Source organism: Sapajus apella, unplaced genomic scaffold, assembly GCF_009761245.1.
Source record: "Sapajus apella isolate SASKATOON/1434 unplaced genomic scaffold, GSC_monkey_1.0 scaffold50, whole genome shotgun sequence".
NCBI classification, from domain to species: domain Eukaryota; kingdom Metazoa; phylum Chordata; class Mammalia; order Primates; family Cebidae; genus Sapajus; species Sapajus apella.
This window is the reverse complement of record NW_022436990.1, coordinates 8388774-8407362: the sequence shown is the minus strand read 5'-3', so window position 1 is coordinate 8407362 and position 18589 is coordinate 8388774. Positions and strand designations below refer to the sequence as shown.

General features: G+C 41.7%; 1 protein-coding gene and 1 pseudogene across 2 annotated transcripts in view; one reads left to right on the top strand and one right to left on the bottom strand.

Moving 5' to 3' along the window:
* SNX6 (sorting nexin 6) overlaps positions 1 to 18589 on the bottom strand; it is a 62140-nt gene that overhangs the window by 19066 nt on the left and 24485 nt on the right. For both annotated transcript variants that reach the window (XM_032242577.1, XM_032242578.1), the window contains 5 exons: positions 17891 to 18012; positions 15224 to 15347; positions 11961 to 12056; positions 7458 to 7563; positions 984 to 1059 (listed from right to left, as the gene is read on the bottom strand). In XM_032242577.1, the coding sequence (XP_032098468.1) occupies positions 984 to 1059; positions 7458 to 7563; positions 11961 to 12056; positions 15224 to 15347; positions 17891 to 18012 (524 nt within the window). The remainder of the gene's footprint in view (positions 1 to 983; positions 1060 to 7457; positions 7564 to 11960; positions 12057 to 15223; positions 15348 to 17890; positions 18013 to 18589) is intronic.
* On the top strand, positions 3276 to 3819 carry LOC116526291 (annotated as a pseudogene).

Here is an 18589-nt window from a genome sequence, read left to right as displayed (position 1 = left end):
GCCGAGACAGGTGGATCACGAGGTGAGTTCAAGATCAGCCTGGCCAACACTGCTAAACCCCATCTCTACCAAAAAACACAAAAATTAGCCAGGTGTGGTGGCAGGCGCCTGTAACCTCAGCTACTTTGGAGGCTGAGGTGGAAGACTTGCTTGAACCTGGAAGGAGGAGGTTGTAGCGAGCCATGATCATGAGACTGCACTCCAGCCCGGGTGACAGAGTAAAACCATGTCTCAAATCAAAAACAAAAACAAAAAACAAAACAAAACAAAGTATTGTGTGCATCTAGGCTGCCAACAAAAATTTTTCTCTGCTTTATTTATATTTCATATATAAATATATATTTTTTTTCTTTTTTTCCATTTGTTTTTTTTTTTTTTGATTGTTTTGTTTTTGGCACCCAGGCTGGAGTACAGTGGTGCATTCTCAGCTCACTGCAACCTCCACCTCCCGGGTTCAAGCGAGTCTCCTGCCTTAGCCTCCCAAGTAGCTGGGATTTCAGGCACCCACTACTATACCCAGCTAATTTCTGTATTTTTGGTAGGGAAGAGGTCTCACCATGTTGGCCAGGCTGGTCTGGAATTCCTGACCGCAGGTCATCTGCCTGCTTCCTAAAGTGCTGGGATTACAAGCGTGAGCCACCAACTCCAGCCTATTTTATTTTTTTTGGAACAGTGTCTCACTCTGTCACCCAGGCTGGAGTGCACTGGCGTGATCTCAGCTCACTGCAACCTCTGCCTCCAGGTTCAGGTGATTCTCGTGCCTCAGCCTCCCAAGTAGCTAGCTGGGATTACAGGCACATGCCACCCACACTTGGCTAATTTTTGTGTTTTGTGGTAGAGATGGGGTTTAGCAATGTTGGCCAGGCTGGTCTCGAACTCCTGACCTCAGGTGATCCACCTGCCTTGGCCTCCCAAAGTGCTGGGATTACAGGCATGAACCACTGTGCCCAGCTATATTTCATGTTTTAAATTAGAATACTTACTTGCATATATCTGTAGAATCCTGAGTTCCTAAAGCATATAATGAAGAACCAATTCTATTGTAATCATCTGCAGCACCTAAGGAGAAAGTTTTAAGAATTTAGTATACCTATTCATTGATTTAAAAATACTTACTGAGCTCTTACCTGTTACACAACGTGTAATATGAGACACTCTAGTAAACAAAATGACACAAACAATCAGCATGGTGGCTCATGCCTGTAATCCCACAACTTTGGGAGGCTGGGGCAGGCAGATTACCTGAGGTCAGGAGTTTGAGACCAGCCTGGCCAACATGGTGAAACCCTATCTCTACTAAAATTACAAATATTAGCCAGGTGTGGTGGCGCACACCTGCAATCCCAGCTACTAGGGAGGATGAGGCAATCACTTGAACCCAGGAGACAGAGGTTGCAGTGAGTTGAGACTGTGCCACTGTACTCCAGCCTAGGCGACAGAGCAAGACTCCGTCTCAAACAAACAAAAAAACAAATTGGAAAGCAAGAAGTATAACTTTCTTCATTAGTAGATGTGACATGATTATCTACGTAGAAAATCTGGGCCAGGAATGGTGGCTCACGCCTGTAATCCAAACACTTTGGAAGCCAAGGCGAGCGGATCACCTGTGGTCAGGAGTTCAAGACCAGCCTGATCAACATGGTGAAACCCCGTCTTAAAAAAAAAATCCTAAGGAATCTACAAAATAGTTACTACAACTAATAAATGAGTTTATTTAGCAAGGTTGCAGGATATAAGATCAATATGGAAAAAATATGCCACATTTCTATATATTAGCAAAGAATAAATTGAAATTGAAATTTTTGTTTGAGATGGGGTCTTACTCTCACCAGGCTGGCGTGCAGTGGCGTGATCTCCGCTCACTGTAACCTCCGACTCCCTGGTTCAAGCAATTCTCCTTTCTCAGCCTCCCAAGTAGCTGGGATTACAGGCATGCCCAACCATGCCCAACTAATTTTTTTATTTTCAGTAGAGATGGAGTTTCATCATGTTGGCTGGGTTAGTCTCAATCTCTTGACCTCATGATCCACCCACCTCAGCCTCCCAAAATGCTAGGATTACAGGCATGAGCCACTGCGCCTGGTCCTGAAACTGAAATTTTTTAAAACATAACTTTTATTTATTTGGAGACAGGGTCTCACTCTGTTGCCCAGGCATGAGCGTGGTGGCATGATCATGGCTCACTGCAGCCTCAAGCTCCTGGGATCAGGTGATCCTCCCTGCTCAGCCTCCCAAGGTGGTATCACAGGCACATGCCACCATAGGTGGCAAATTTGTTTTTGTTTTTTGGCAAAGGAGGGACATGGCCTGACTCTGTCACCCTGGCTGCAGTGCAGTGGTGGGATCTTGGCTCCTCCCATGCCTCAGCCTTTTGAGTAGCTGGGACTACAAGGGCACGCCACCATGCCCAGCTAATTTTTAAATTTTTAGTAGAGACGAGGTTTCATCGTGTTGGCTAGGCTGGTCCCAAACTCCTAACTTAAGGTGAGCTGCTTGCCTTGGCCTCCCAAAGCTCTGGAATTACAGGCATGAGCCAACACGCCCAGCCTATTTTTTTTTTTTTTTTTTTTTTTTTTTTTTGCAAAGATTAGGTTTTGCCATGTTGCTCAGGCTGGTCTCGAACTCCGGAGCTCAAGTGATCCACCTGCCTTAGCCTCCCAAAATGCTGAAATCACAGGTGTGAGTCACTGTGCCCAGCCTAAAAACTCATAACATTTATAATAGCATCAAAAACCAAATAATCAGGAACCAGTCTGACTAAAGATGTACAAGACCTGTACAATAAAAACTACAAAACACTGTTGAGATAAATTAACTAAGACTTAACTAAGTGGAGATATATTAATGTATCAGAAAGATCAGTATTATTAAGATTTCAATTCTTTCCAAATTAATCTATAGAATCTACACAATCCCAATCAAAATCCCAGCAGGCACTTGCATAAAAAAAGAAAACTGATTCTAAAATTCACATGAAAATATAAAGATTCTCAGGCTGAGGGTAGTGGTTTATGCCTGTAATCTGTCCCCTCCTTTGGGAGGCGGAGGCAGATGGATCACTTGAGGTCAAGAGTTTGAGACCAGCCTGGCCAACATGGTAAACTCCATCTCTACTAAAAATACAAAAATTAGCCAGGTGTGATGGCATGCATCTGTAGTCCCAGCTGCTCGGGAGGCTGAGGCATGAGGACTGCCTGAACCCAAGAGGCAGAGGCTGCAGTGAGCCAAGATCACACCACTGCACTCCAGCCTCTAGCCTGGGTGACAGAGTGAAATTCTGTCTCCAAAAAGAGAGAGAGAGAGAGAGAGAGAGCGAGCGAGAGAGAGAGGAGACCAGAGGCCGAACTTGGGTTCTAATAAGATGGCCGGGCTGCCCCACAGGATCATCAAGGAAACCCAGCGTTTGCTGGCAGAACCAGTTCCTGGTATCAAAGCAGAACCAGATGAGAGCAACACCCATTATTTTCATGTGGTCACTGGTGGCTCTCAGAATTTCCCCTTTGAGGGAGGGACTTTTAAACCTGAACTATTCCTTCCAGAAGAATACCCAAAGGCAGCACCTAAAGTATGTTTCATGACCAAAATTTATCATCTAATGCAGACAAGCTGGGAAGAATATGTTTAGATATTTTGAAAGGTAAGTGGTCCCCAGCACAGCAGATCTGCACAGTTCTGTTATCAAGCCAGGGCTTGTTAAGTGCTCTTAATTCAGAAGATCCATCAGAAAATGATGTAGTGGAGCAGTGGAAGACCAATGAAGCCCAAGCCATAGAAACAGCTATCGCATGGACTAGGCTATATGCCATGGATAATATTTAAATTGATCCGATTATGAAGTGTGCATCACCTCTCTTGTTCTGCTAGGACTTCTTCTTTTTGTTTGCATTTAATGGACACAGTCTTATAAACATTACAGAATAAAAAAGCCCAGACATCTTCAGTCTTTTGGTGATTAAATGCATGAAAGAAAGAAGAAAAAGAAAGAAAGAAAAGAAGAAAGGAAGGAAGGAAGGAGGGAGGGAAGAAAGGAGAGAGAGAGAAAGAGAGAAAGGAAAGAAAGAAAAGAAAAAGAGAGAAAGAAAATAAAGGAGGGAGAGAGGGAGGAGGAAGGAAGGAAGACGGAAAGGAAGAGAGAGGAAGGGAAGGAAAGGAAAGGAAGGAAGGAGAGAGGGAGGTAGGGAGGGAAGAAAACAGACTCTAGGTCTGGGGCGGAAGGAAGGAAGGAAGGAGGGAGGGAGGGATGGACAGAGGGAGGGAGGGAGGGAGGGAGGGAGGGAAGGAAGGAAGGAAGGAAGGAAGGAAGGAAGGAAGGAGAAAAAAATAGATTCTAGGGCTGGGGGCAGTGGCTCACACTTGTAATCTCAGCAATTTGGGAGGCTGAGGTGGGCGGATCACTTCAAGCCAGGAGTTCGAGACCAGCCTGGGCAATATGGCAAAACCCCATCTCTAATAAAAATACCAACATTAGCTAGACATGATGGCACACACCCGTAATCCCAGTTACTTGGGAGGCTGAGGCACAAGAATCACTTGAATCCAGGAGACAGAGGTGGCAGTGAGCCAAGATCATGCCACTGCACTCCAGCCTGGATGACAAAGTGAGAGACTGTCTCAAAAAAGAAATTGGAGGCTGAGCACAGTGGCTCATGCCTGTAATCCCAGCCCTTTGGGAGGCCAAGATGAGAGAACTCCTTGAATCCAGGAGTTCAAGACTAGCCTGAGCAACTTAGCAAGACCCTGTCTCTATCCCCATCCCCAACAACAACAACAAAAATTAGCCAGGCATGGTGGCATACGCCTGTGGTCCCGGCTACTCGGTAGGCTGAGATGGAAGGATCGATTGAGGCAGCAGTGAGCCGTGTTTGCACCAATACACTCATCCTGGGTGACAGAGCAAGACCCTGTCTCAAAAACAAAAACAAGAATAAAGCTGAAGGAAGGACACAGAAAAGATGTTGAACTTCAATAGCCGTTAGAACAGTAGAAATCTAAAACGCACTGAGTTACCACCACTGACCTACTTGAATAAAGTTATAAAGACTTCAGATTGCACTGAGGGGGAAAAAAAAGACTGACTATCCTTGTTGGCAAAGATGTAGAGCAGCTGGAACTCTCATGCCCTGCTCATGGGAATGCAAAATAGTACAATCATTGTGGAAAAAATTTTGGGCAGTTTCTTAAAAAGTTAAATATTCATTTACCACGGCTCAGCCATTCTACTTCCAGGTATTACCCAAGAGAAATGAAAGCACAAGTCCATACAAAGAGTTATATACTGATGCCTCACATAAATAGTATCTGTAATAGCCAAAGCTAGAAACAAATAATTTTTGTGTATCCATACAATGGAATACTACTTAGCAACAAAAAGAATGAACTACTGATATACACAACAACTTGGATGAATCTCAAAATAGTTTTTTTGAGTTTCAAAGCCAGATAATAAAGAATATATATACACTGTATGATTCAATTTATAGAAAATACTAAAAAATACAAACGAATCTATAGTGACACAAAGCAGATCAGTGGCAGTCTGGGGGCAGGGCAGGAGGGACAGATTTCAAAGGGCCACAAGAAAACTTTGGAGGTGATGCATATATTCATTATTTTGATTGTGGTGAGGATTTCGCACATGCCAAAACTCAAATTGCACACTTTGACCACTGCAGCTTACTGATATCAATTGCACTAAATAAAGCTGTTAAAAAAAAAAAAAAAAAAAACCTCACTGGTTTATTTTGCACTTTGAGTGGTTCTCTTACGTATGTGATTTTGTGGCATTATGCCCTTGGCTGTTTGGAAAACACTGGTCCAATGAATTATTCAGATGTTCTAAGTGGTAACATGCTTCAGTGTATAATTTTTTAAAAAATCACACTCACTAGTTCACCATCAATCTCTAGACAGATCTTTAATTACTGGGAAGCAAACTCATTGTGAGAGATGTTAGGTTTTATAAAATTCTAATTATTGCTTGAAAGAGTGACCTCTCACTGGCAACAAATACTATCGTTGTTTTCTTTGAAATAATTTATTATTTTTGGCCAGGTTCCTCTTGTAAGGCCGGTTGCCTTGCCGGGAGCTCGGACACACTCATCCCTCTCCGTGCCTAAAAACTACGTCACCACTCCGCAATCGATATCAAGCTCTGCATTTGGCACCTAGCCCGCCGCTGGAAAACCCCACCAAAATTTCAAAGAAGCCCTGCCAAAACCTGCCCAATAGCATTTTGCCCCGTCCAGGTCCCACTCCCCCTGGGTGGCCGCTCACCGGAAATCCCGCCTACCTACCAATAGCAGCTTGCCCCGTCCACATCCTGTTCCCTCATAGCCAATCAAGACACCCTCACTCACTATAAAAACCCCACTCCTCGGGAAATCAGGCGCGACTTTCCCTGGCCCCTTACCCGGGACCATGAAACCTCGACTGGGAGCTGAATAAATTGGCATTTAATTTTCTTATGCTGATCTGTTTCCTCATTCTAAACTCGGCAATAACCCTTACACCTCTAACTTAATTAGCTGATTTTTGAGAAAGCATTTGCCAAATACTCATAGTTTATCAGCCATTCTTTAAAGTAAAAGTAGTGTTCTATAAAAAAACACTAGCTAGTTCAATCACAACTCAATCACCAAAGTTCTTTTCTAGAGAGAACCATCATACTTCAGCAAGTCACCAAAGTGCTTTATGCATACCTTCTATTTCATCACTCAGAATATTTTAAAATGTATACTCAAAGGAAAAGATTACAATTAATTTTTACTGTTTAATCGGGGACATTCTTAGGTGAAAGTCACATTTTTAAAACATTGCAAGTGCATGGCAGGAAAGAATATAGGACTATTAGTCCAGTTTGTTGCCACTGCCTTGATTTGTACTTAGGCAGCACCAGCTTTATCCATCATTTGTGTAAATGTCAACATGGTGAAAAAAGCAAAAACTATTATACTATCATTATAAAAATAGTTGTGTTGCTGTTGTTATTGTTGTCTAGGCAGAGTCTCACTCTGTCACCCAGGGTGGAGTGTGGTGGTACAATCACAGCTCACTGCAGCCTCTACCTCCCAGGCCCAAGGCATCCTCCCACCTTAGCCTCCCTAGTAGCTGGGACCACTGCTGTGCGCCACCACATCTGGCTAATTTTTTATTTTTTGTATTAGGTTGGTGCAATACACAGTCTCACTCTGTTGCTCAGGCTGGTCTTCAATTCCTGAACTCAACTGATCTTCCCGCTTCAGCCTCCAAAAGTGCTGTGATCATAGGTGTGAGCCACTGTGCTCCGCTGAAAATAATTTTGACTTCACAGACTCAATATAAAAGGGCCATGAAGCCTAGGCTCCAACTGACCACGGTTTGAGAACTACTGTTCTATATTAAGACTTTTTCAAACTATGATAGAAACTTTATAATTACTCCATTAAAAGATATAAGCTTTAGTCACAGAAAAATCTTACTTTTGTGGGATCTTGTCATTCTATCAGATTTAGCAGATGCATCCTTAACTCGGTTATGATATTCCAAAAGAAATGTTCGTTCATGCTCAAAGAAATCATCTACATCCTATAAGATCAAAAGAAAATATAAACTTTCTTCACTTAATTTGCTTTAAGGTAGTATGTAAATCACTTTATCATTACCAATATAAAAGACCATCAGTAAAACAGCATAGCTATCCTCTCATAATCAAATGTTATACTAATTTCACCAACAAGCTACAACTTTAATAGACATGCATTCTATCAAGAAATCTTCTATGATTTTATAACTGAAGGCTTAGTGATAACCACTTTTTTTTTTTTTTTTGAGATGGAGTCTCACTCTGTTGCCCAGGCTGGAGTGCAGTGGCATGATCTTGGCTCACCGCAACCTCTGCCTTCTAGGTTCAAGTGATTCTCCTGCCTCAGTGTCCCAAGCAGCTAGGACTACAGGTGCGTACCACTATAGCCAGGTAATTTTTGTATTTTTTAGTAGAGACAGGGTTTCGGCATGTTGGCCAGGCTGGTCTCAAGCTTCTGACTTAAAAGTGATCTGCCCTCCTTGGCCTCCCGAAGTGCTGAAGCGCTGGGCTTACAGGCGTGAGCCACCACGCCCAGCCTCGCATATTGTACTCTGAAACATTCTCATTTGTGCTCTGCCTCTACAATTTTGCCTCTTCAGTAAACATATTATTGCCAGCAGAAGTGATCAACTGCTTTGAAGGAAAAAGAAAAAAAAATTCTACTAAACAGAAATGAAAATCAATTTTTCTTGGCCTGTTATGTATTCTATTGGCCATTCTTGAAGGCTGCCTAGCCTTAGTCATTAAGGCCCTTTCTGTTTGCACTGAGGAACTATCTGAGAGCAATAATATGATTAACCATTGTCTTCAATCTTTTTTTTTTTTAAACAAAACTATACATACATTAAAAATAAAAATTACTATCTTCAGAGAGTCTTGCTTTGTAATCCAGGCTGGAATGCAGTGGTGCGAACATGGCTCACTACAGCCTCAACCTCCCCGCCTCAAGCAATCCTGACAGATTTCCCAAGTAGCTGGGACTACAGGTACATGCCACCACGCCAAGGTAATTTTTCTATTATTTGTAGAGACAGTGTTCTGTCATGTTGCCCAGGCTGGTCTTGAGCTCCTGAGTTCAAGTGACCCATCTGCCTCAGTCTCTTAAAGTGCTGGGATTACAGGAGTAAGCCACTACACCTGGCACAAAAATAAAAATTAACAGTATTTTACCCACTTCTACATTAACAATCATTCACTGAAACGTATCAGCTGACAGGACGTAACTGGAGACTCATATCAACAGAACACAAGCACCAAGAGTCAGTACTGACAAAATATCATTAAAATCTGTAATTCAGCTGGGTACAACAGTTCACACCTGTAATCCCAACACGCTGGGGAAGCCGAGGTGAACAGATCACTTGAGCCCAGGAGGTTAGCCTGAGCAACATGGCGAAACTCTGTCTCTACAAAAAATACAAAAATTAGCTGGGTGTGGTGGCATGCCCCTATAGTTTCAGCTACTTGGGAGGCTGAGGTGGGAGGATTGCTTGAGCCTGAAAGGCAGAGGTTGCAGTGAGCTGACACTGGGCCACGGCATAGCAGCCTAAGGCGACAGCGTGAGACCCTATCTCAAAAAACAAAATAAAATATAAATATTAAAATAAATTCACAATATGTAACAGTCTTCTTGTCTATAAAAATGTGGATAAAACTAACTGGCAGAGTTGTTCTAAAGATTAAACAAGAATATGTGGGCTACTAATCATCATAAATGTTCAAAAATGTTATTACCCGGCTGGGCGCGGTGGCTCACGGCTGTAATCCTAGCACTTTGGGAGGCTGAGGTGGGTGGTTTACCTGAGGTCAGGAATTCAAGACCAGCCTGGCCATCATGGTGAAACCCCATTAAAAAAAAAAAAAAAAAAGTTATTGCCCTACTAATAAAATTATCAAAATCATAATCAACATAGTGGTTTTTATATTTAATGGCTAAAAAACTGATATTTATGCATAAACAGCGTCAAATGGAAGTAACGTGAGTCCTTATTGGAAAGCAGCCACAGCATATGCATTGTCAAGTATCCACTGACCTGTCTCTGAAAAATCAGAGTACAAATCAAATAGTATTCTATATACCAACTTTATTATGGATGTGTCTATAAAAAGAGGCAATGATGGGCTGGGCGCGGTGGCTCACGCCTGTAATCCCAGCACTTTGGGAGGCCGAGGCAGGCGGATGACGAGGTCAAGAGATTGAGACCACCCTGGCCAACATGGTGAAACTCCGTCTCTACTAAAAATACAAAAATTAGCTGGGGGTGGTGGCGCGCACCTGTGGTCCCAGCTACTCGGGAGGCTGAGCCAGGGGAATCGCTTAAACCCAGGGGGCGGAGGTTGCAGTGAGCCTACATCACGCCACTGCACTCCAGCCTGGCACCTGGTGACAGAGCAAGACTGTCTCAAAAAAAAAAAAAAAAAAGAGGCAATGACGACAAAGCAGCATTCTTTTTTTTCCTAGTATTTTCGTGCTTATTTATTTATTTATTTATTTTTTAGACGGAGTTTCACTCTTGTTACCCAGGCTGGAGTATAATGGCGCCATCTCGGCTCAACGCAACCTCCGCCTCCTGGGTTCAGGCAATTCTTTTGCCTCAGCCTCCTGAGTAGCTGGGATTACAGGCACGCGCCACCATGCCCGGCTAATTTTTTGTATTTTCAGTAGAGACGGGGTTTCACCACGTTGACCAGGATGGTCCCGATCTCTTGACCTCGTGATCCACCCACCTCGGCCTCCCAAAGTGCTGGGATTAGAGGCGTGAGCCACCGCACCCAGCCTTGCATGCTAATTTAAACATTTTTCTCATTAAAAAGACTGAATGAGATAATACGTGTGGAAAACACCTAAATTTTTCTTAATGATGTTCTAAAAATGATACAAGAGTTGATTTATCTGAAGACTCTTACCATTAAAATATAAGTCAGTAAATGGGGGTAGTATTATTAACCCCATTGTGAAAATGGAAAAACTAGGCAGCTGTGGTGACTCATGCCTGTAATCCTAGCACTTTGAGAGGCCGAGGCAGATGAATCACAGTCAAGAGTTTGAGACCAGCCTGGCCAACATGGTGAATACAAAAATTAGTCAGGCGTGGTGGTACGTGCCTGTCATCCCAGCTACTTGGGAGGTTGAGGCAGGAGAATTGCTTGACTCCAGGAGGTGGAGGTTGCAGTGAGCCAAGATCGCACCACTGCACTCCAGCCTGGGCAACAGGGCAAGACTCCATCTTGAGGGGGGAAAGAAAAAGAAAAAGGGAAAACCTGAGATCCAGAAAAAGGAAGTAACTTTTCCCAAGAACATGTAGCTCCCCTGAAGCAACACTGAAACCTCAACTGGTTTTTACAGGCGCATGCCACTCCCATCCAGCTAATTTTTGTATTTTTAGAAAAGATGGGGTTTCACCATGTTAGCCAGGGTGGTCTCGAACTCCTGATCTCAAATGATCCACCCGCCTTGGCCTCCCAAAGTGTTGGGATTACAGGCATAAGCCGCCATGCCCTGCCTCAACGGAGATCTTCTAACTCCAAAGCTGAACCCAGGTCTGCTCCTAACATTTCCAAGGCTAAATGTTAAATGTAAAAACAGGTGCAGCACCTCTTGCTACACTCTGCAGCTCTGTCTGTCCTGCATCTAGGACTTCACGTGCATATGGGTGGACATTCCAAACTGCACAATGTCCCTCCCCTCTACCTAGCTGCCTCATGGTCACCCCTTAACCACCCATGGAATACATATGAATGGCATGAACTAAGGAAGATGCCCACATAGGAGCTGCAAGGCTTGGGATTTGGGTAGGAAAATATGGGATTCCAGATACCTGGAACCTGGTCTGATGTGAAGGGAAGAGGTGGGAGCTCCAACTGGGCAAATTCCCTTTACTGAAGACTTCTAATCCCTTGCAGAAGGAAACTCTCTCAAGAGAGGAATCCAGGTCAGGGGGATTCCTCCTGTTCCTAGGGCTAAAAATTCTAACTGTCTAAACATCTTTTACTCTAATTCTGCACATTTGTTTTCATTTATTTATTTTTTTTTTTAAGATGAAGTTTCGCTTCTGTTACCCAAGGTGGAGTGCAATGGGGTGATCTTGGCTCACGGCAACCTCTACCTCCCGGGTTCAAGCAATTTTCCTGCCCCAGCCTCCTAAGCAACTGGGGTTACAGGTGCACGCTACCATGCTCAATTTATTTTTTGTATTTTTAGTAGAAATGGGGTTTCACCATGTTAGCCAGGCTGGTCTTAAACTCCTGACCTCATGATCCACCTGCCTTGGCCTCCCAAAGTGCTGGAATTAAAGGTATGAAGTATCACATCTGGCCAATTCTGCACATTTGAAATTTCAATCTATTAGTTGAGAAGAAAGTCTCAACTAATACCAGAGTTAATCAAATAAAATCTTACCTTTACTCCTGAAACAATTACTCCATCTGCTGATTTAACCATGTTTTTAAAGAAATCTTCAAGTTTCTCTTTTTTATTTTTTCCTCGCACACTCAACTGAAAGAAAGGTAACGTAAGTTAACATTTTTTAAATTTACAAATGGAAAGCAGTGCCTCCTTTATTCTTTGATATTTAAACGGCAAACTCAAAAGGATCCTAGTTTTGTTGTTTTTTTTTTTTAAGATGGAGTTTTGCTCTCGTTGCCCAGACTGAAGAGCAATGGCACAATCTGGGCTCACCGCAACCTCCACCTCCTGGGTTTAAATGATTCTCCTGACTGAGCTTCCTGAGTAGCTGGGATTACAGGCATGCATCACCATGCCCAGATAATTTTCTATTTTTAGTAGAGATGAGGTTTCTCCTTGTTGGTCAAGCTGGTCTCGAACTCCCGACCTCAGGTGATCCACCCGCCTCAGCCTCCCAAAGTGCTAGGATTACAGGCGTGAGCCACCGTGCCTGGCCAGGATCCTAGTTGTTGATCTTAATAAGGTGGCAATTTCATTATGTATATCAATGATTTTCAAATTTTAGGGCACAAAAGAGGAGTTTGGTAATAATATACTCAGGACTCACTCTCAGATTCAGGTTCAGTTGGTCTACAAGAAGGCCTAGATATTTCACATTTTATGAGCATACCTGATAATTCTGTTGCAAGCAGCTCTCTCACCATATTTTGTCAAACACTGCTATGTAAAACTTTAATACACAATTAAAATGTTAGCTCAGGAGTTCCTTAAAATATATGAAATTTATTGGGGTACAACATGACATTGTGTAATTCCGTAATAACTTTGAACATATATACTATACATTCAGAACTCTGTACTCATCCAATTATCTCTTGTCTGGCTTTTGGGGTCAGCAATTTACAGCGCAAGGGCCACAAAAAGATGACGTTGAACAACATGAATGGTTATCCAAGGACAAAACCAGCAAGCAGCATCTAACTGACTCCTAGCACTTGCTGCATCAGGGTATCCCATAAAGGAGCAACCCATCTAATTCCCATATATACTGCCATTGCTTCAATGCCCACCTTTATGTAAATAACTTATAAATCTCTGTCACTACCTGCTATGGTCCGAATATATATATAAGTCTCCCTAAAATTCATATGTTGAAAATAAATTTTTTTTTTTGAGATGCAATCTCCCTCTGTCATCCAGGCCGGAGTGCAGTGGCGTGATCTCAGCTCACCACAACCTCTGCCTCCTGAGTTCAAACAATTCTCCTGTTTCAGCCTCCCGAGTAGCTGGGACCATAGGCATGCACCATATCTGTTTTTATATTTTTAGTAGAGACAGGATTTCACCATGTTGGCTAGGGTGGTCTTGAACTCCTGACCTTAGGTGATCCAACCACCTTGGCCTCCCAAAGTGATGTGATTACAGGCATGAGCCACTGCTGTGCCTCGCCCATATCTTGAAACTTAATTCCCAAGGTGATATTAAGAAGAGGTGGGCCTGAGCCAGGCATAGTGGCTCGTGCCTGGAGTCCCAGCTACTTGGGAGGCTGAGGTGGGAGGATCACTTGAGGCCAGAAGTGTGAGACTGCAATGTGCAATATATACAACTGCACCTGTGTATAGCCACTGTACAACTATTATATACGCAGCTATACACAGCTGCATATGTACATCCCAGCCTGGGCAATACAACAAGACTCCATCTCTTAAAAATAGGTGGGGCTTTTGAGAAATGATTAGGTCATGAGGGTGGAGCCTTCATAAATGGGATTAGTCCTTATAAAAGAGGCTGAGGGAATTTGTTAGCCTCTTGCCCCTTCCTCTGCCATGTGGGGACACAACAAAAAGATGCCACCTATGAAGCAGAGGGCCCTCACCAGACACCCAATCTGTTAGCACCCTAATCTTGGAGTTACCAGTCTCCAGAGCTGTAAATGATAAATTCTGTTGTTTATAAGTTACCCAGTCTAAGGTATTTTGTTATAGCAGCCAAACAGACTAGGATACTATCCATAAGCTCTTTCCTTAACCTTATATGTTATATCCAGTTGCCCACATCACTTCCTTACACAGAGACTATAACTGTAACCTCACATTAGATGAGTCTAACACAGTGCTCATTATAATCTAATATCCGGGCTGGGCATGGTGGTTCATGCCTGTAATCCCAGCACTTTGGGAGGCCGAGGTAGGTGGATTACTTGAGGTCAGGAGTTGGAGACCAGCCTGGCCAACATGGTAAAACCTCGTACCTACTAAAAATACAAAAATTAGCCAGGCACTGGTGGCTGGCGTCTGTAATCCCAGCACTTTGGGAGGCCGAGGCGGGTGGATCACCTGAGGTCAGGAGTTCAAAATCAGCCTTGACCAACATGGTAAAACCCTGTCTCTAATAAAAATACAAAAATTAGCTGAGTGTTGTGGCATCCGCTTGTATCCCAGCTACTAAGGAGACTGACGTAGGATAATTGTCTGAACCTAGGAGGCAGAGGTTGCAGTGAGCCAAGATTGTGCCACTGCACTCTAGCCAGCACAGCAAGAGCAAACTCTGTCTCAAAAAAAAAAAAAAAAAAAAAAAATTGCCAAGCATGGTGGCACGTGCCTGTAATCCCAGCTACTCAGGAGGCTGAGGCAGGAAAATCGCTTGAACCTGGGAGGCAAAGGTTGAAGTGAGCCAAGATCACCCCACTGCACTCCAGCCTGGGCAACAACAGAGTAAGACTCCTGTCTAAAAAAACAAAAAAAAACAATCTCCAAAATTTGTCTTCCCTCTTTGATTTGTGGCCCCTTCATTCCAACAGTCTCTCTGACTCCAACATGTTCCCTAAAATTCCATAGCTCTCATTAAATCTTGAAATATCTACAACTTCTTCCTTTCTCGCATAGCTCAAATTCTACCAGCAAATGACTGAAAACTGTCCCCTCCCACTCCCATTTTCCTAGAAGTCTTCATCATCTCTTTCCTAGACTACTACTTTGAACTATTAAGTTAATAATTTTCATCTTATTCCAATCCATTCTGTTGCCTGAGACAGCTTTCCTAAATCAAATTTTGAGTATCTCATCCTTACACAAAAACTTTTTTGAGACAGAATTTCATTCTGCATGTCAGCCTGGGTGACAGAGCAAGACTCTTGTCTCAAAGAAAAAAAAATACAAACATTCTAAAAAAATGCCTTGAGCCTTTTCTAACTACTCTTGCCTTTTCCAGTGACTCTCTAAAAAGAAAACTTGATCAACAATCAATTTGATACTCACATCTTGATTATATTCCAAGAAGACATGGAAATTTAAATCTTTTCTCAAAATAGGATGTGCTGCCACACGACACAGGAACACTTCATGCATCGCAACCGTCTTCTTGAATATTGCCAAATATTCACTAGAAACAATATAGAAAATTAAAGGTAAAAAAACTACATCAATTAAAAAGTCACCTGCAACTATTTTTTTCAGAAAATACTCTTTGGATGATTCCAAATGCAAAATTAGAGATACAAGGACATAATTCATGTAAAAAGGGTTTTAGTTGAACTGTTAATGAATATAAAACCCAGCTTTGAAAAAGATTTCATGCCAGTTAATAATATTTATATCTAAATGTTAACACTTTTAAGTTTTACAAATTTTTTTAACTATGCAAGTTGATGTTAAAGTTAACTATAGGGTTGTTTTCAGCTCTAGAGGAAGTATTCTACAAATTATTTGACAGAATCTTAATGATTCAATAAACAATTACTGCTTTTAAACAACTTAGTACAAAAAAAATCAAACCCAAACCTCAGTGAGCATATTTTCAACGTTAATAATTATTTTCATCTAATTACCCAAACACACAAGAAACACACTATGAAGAAACTGATTTTTGTTTGCCATTACACCGAAGAATTGTATTTAAAATATTTTAATACCAGTAATGAATCCCAGAGACCACAAAGTAATACTTGTCAGTTTGAAAAAACAAAACAAAAAAACATTCAAGAAAAAGGCCTGATATTCTTGCTTCAACTACGTGCAAGAAGGATAAGTTTTACATACCAGCAAACCAGCAGGACCAATGTTGGGAGAAGTTTGATCTCTGTGAGGGTAGTCATTCAGTGAAGACAAAAAAGAAGGATGCAGAGGATGGAGGTAGCAGTAGAATAAACCCAAGGTTCTCTGTTATCCAACCCCTAACCAGACCACAAAAGAATCATGATCAGGGCCTCTGGAAAATCACAGATTCTTCAATATTAATGTGCTCTGCTCATTTCCAGTTTTCAGTCTTACAAACTTTGAATATAGATCTGTCTGCTATCAGACCACTGCTTGTATCCAAGACCTGCTTTACGATTTATCTTTTCAAGAGTTGAGCATTCTGAAAAGAAGTCTAGTAGCAGTGTGAATATGTAACTAAAAACTGAAACTAGTGGAAGACGAGAAGAGGAAACGCATGAAGGGGAGAAATGACAAGAAAAAGTGACAGGGGTGATGATAATGCAAGGAAAATTATTTCCTTGTACAACTCTCAAATATACAGCAAATCCAAAATTATTCCAAATGTTTAATAAAAGGGGAAAGATTCCGTATTTTCAGCAAATACACTAAAAATGAAACATGGGTTGAGTATCTCTACCTGAAAATCTGAAATCCAAAATACTCTAAAATCTGAAATTTTTTGAACAAAAGACACGATGCTCAAAGGAAATATTTACCAGAACATTTCAGATTTTTGGATTAGGGATGCTCAACTAGTAAGTAGAATGCAAATATTCACAAATAAATAACGAAAAATCTGAAACGCACTCCCAGGCATTCTGCATAAGGGATATTCAATCTGTACGTAATTTCCCTTTCTCTTCTCTGCCTGTGGCTTCTGCCCAAAAGGGAAAGAATATAGAAGGAAAGTAACCAGAGAATAGTTAAAAACTGTTTTTCACTAAATGACTTTTAGTTTCATATATACTAGAAATGTATTAGATCCTTACAAAAACTGTGATAATTCACACACATACATATGGTTTTTTTTTTTTTTTTTTGAGATAGATCTTACTCTGTGACCCAGGCTGGAGTGCAGTGGCATGATCTCGGCTTACTGCAATCTCCACATTCGGGTTCAAACGATTCTCCTGCCTCAGCCTCCCGAGTAGCTGGAACTACAGATGTGTGCCACCATGTCCAGCTAACTTTTCTATTTTTAATAGAGACAGGGTTTCACCATGTTGGCCAGGATGGTCTCGATCTCTTGACCTCGTGATCCGCCTGCCTTGGTCTCCCAAAGTGCTAGAATTATAGGCATGAGCCACTGCACCCGGCCACATATGCGTTTTTAAGAAAACAGAATATATACAGAGTTGCTCAGTACATTCTTTTTTGAGAAATATGGTAGTATGCACATACTGAAAAGAGAGAACTAGGTTGGTGGTGATTGAGGCTTTGTAAATAGAAAAAAAACAAAACAATATCTATTCTGATTTAAAAAGTCATGTTCTCAAGGCAGCAAATCACACTACCATGTGTGTACCTATGCAACAATCTTGCATGTTCTTCACATGTACCCCAAAACCTAAAATGCAATTAAAAAAAAAAAAAAAAAAGTCATATTCTCTATTTCTTTTTCCCCTTAAATTCAAGGATAGATTGGACCTTTTAAGTTTTTAAAATAAGCTTTTGGAACTTCTGCTTTCAACTTTCAGGGTCTATTTAAAATATGAATTTAAATAATTTTATAGTGGAGACAGTTATTCTATAATTTTCCTGTAGGCTCTGATCATGATCATTAATACTGGTTGTATGACTTAAACCTGCATCTTCCAGAAATGGTCTCCGTGGTGAAACAATTAAAATGATGGCATATCAGAAAGTACTAAAAAAGGCATTAAAGCAAGCACAATTAACAGAGGCAACAACCACCACAAAAACAAAACAAAACAAAAAACCACATACGCTTCCAGTTCCTGTTTCATTTTTGTGAATTCTTCCTTTGTCATTGATCCTTCTCCTTCTCCAAGCTTCTGCAATTTTTCCCTTGAAGCATCAAAATCAGGTCGTGGTGGTGCTGGTGGAATCTGTAACAGAACCAAAACAGAACTAATTTTAAGGTACTATTTCATTTTTTGAACACTGTACTACTGCTACCATAAAAGGCTGTCTGAGAAAGGTAAGGGTATCTAGAATGAGCTGAACACCAGGAACGCCCAATTCATATTGGAGAACTTGACTAGTTCTAGAAATTAAGAGTTCTGAGGTCCTTTATGCCAAAGAAGAAATACAGCATAGGACTACTTTCTGGTATTAGAACAGCAGTTCTAAATTTCAATCTGCAGGCTCCTACAGCAACCCGGAGTCCTCAAATTCATGTGTGTACTAAGCTCTAACTACAGACTGAATATGTATAATATGCATATTATTTTCCAAAACTATATAAATGGTATGATTAAATACAAATGTATTTTTTTTTTTTTTTTTGAGGCAGAGTTTCGCTCTTGTTGCCCAGACTGGAGTGCAATGGCACGATCTCGGCTCACAGCAACCTCCGCCTCCTGGGTTCAAGCAATTCTGCCTCAGCCTCCCGAGTAGCTGGGACTACAGGCATGCACCATCATGCCCAGCTAATTTTTGTATTTTTAGTAGATACGGGGTTTC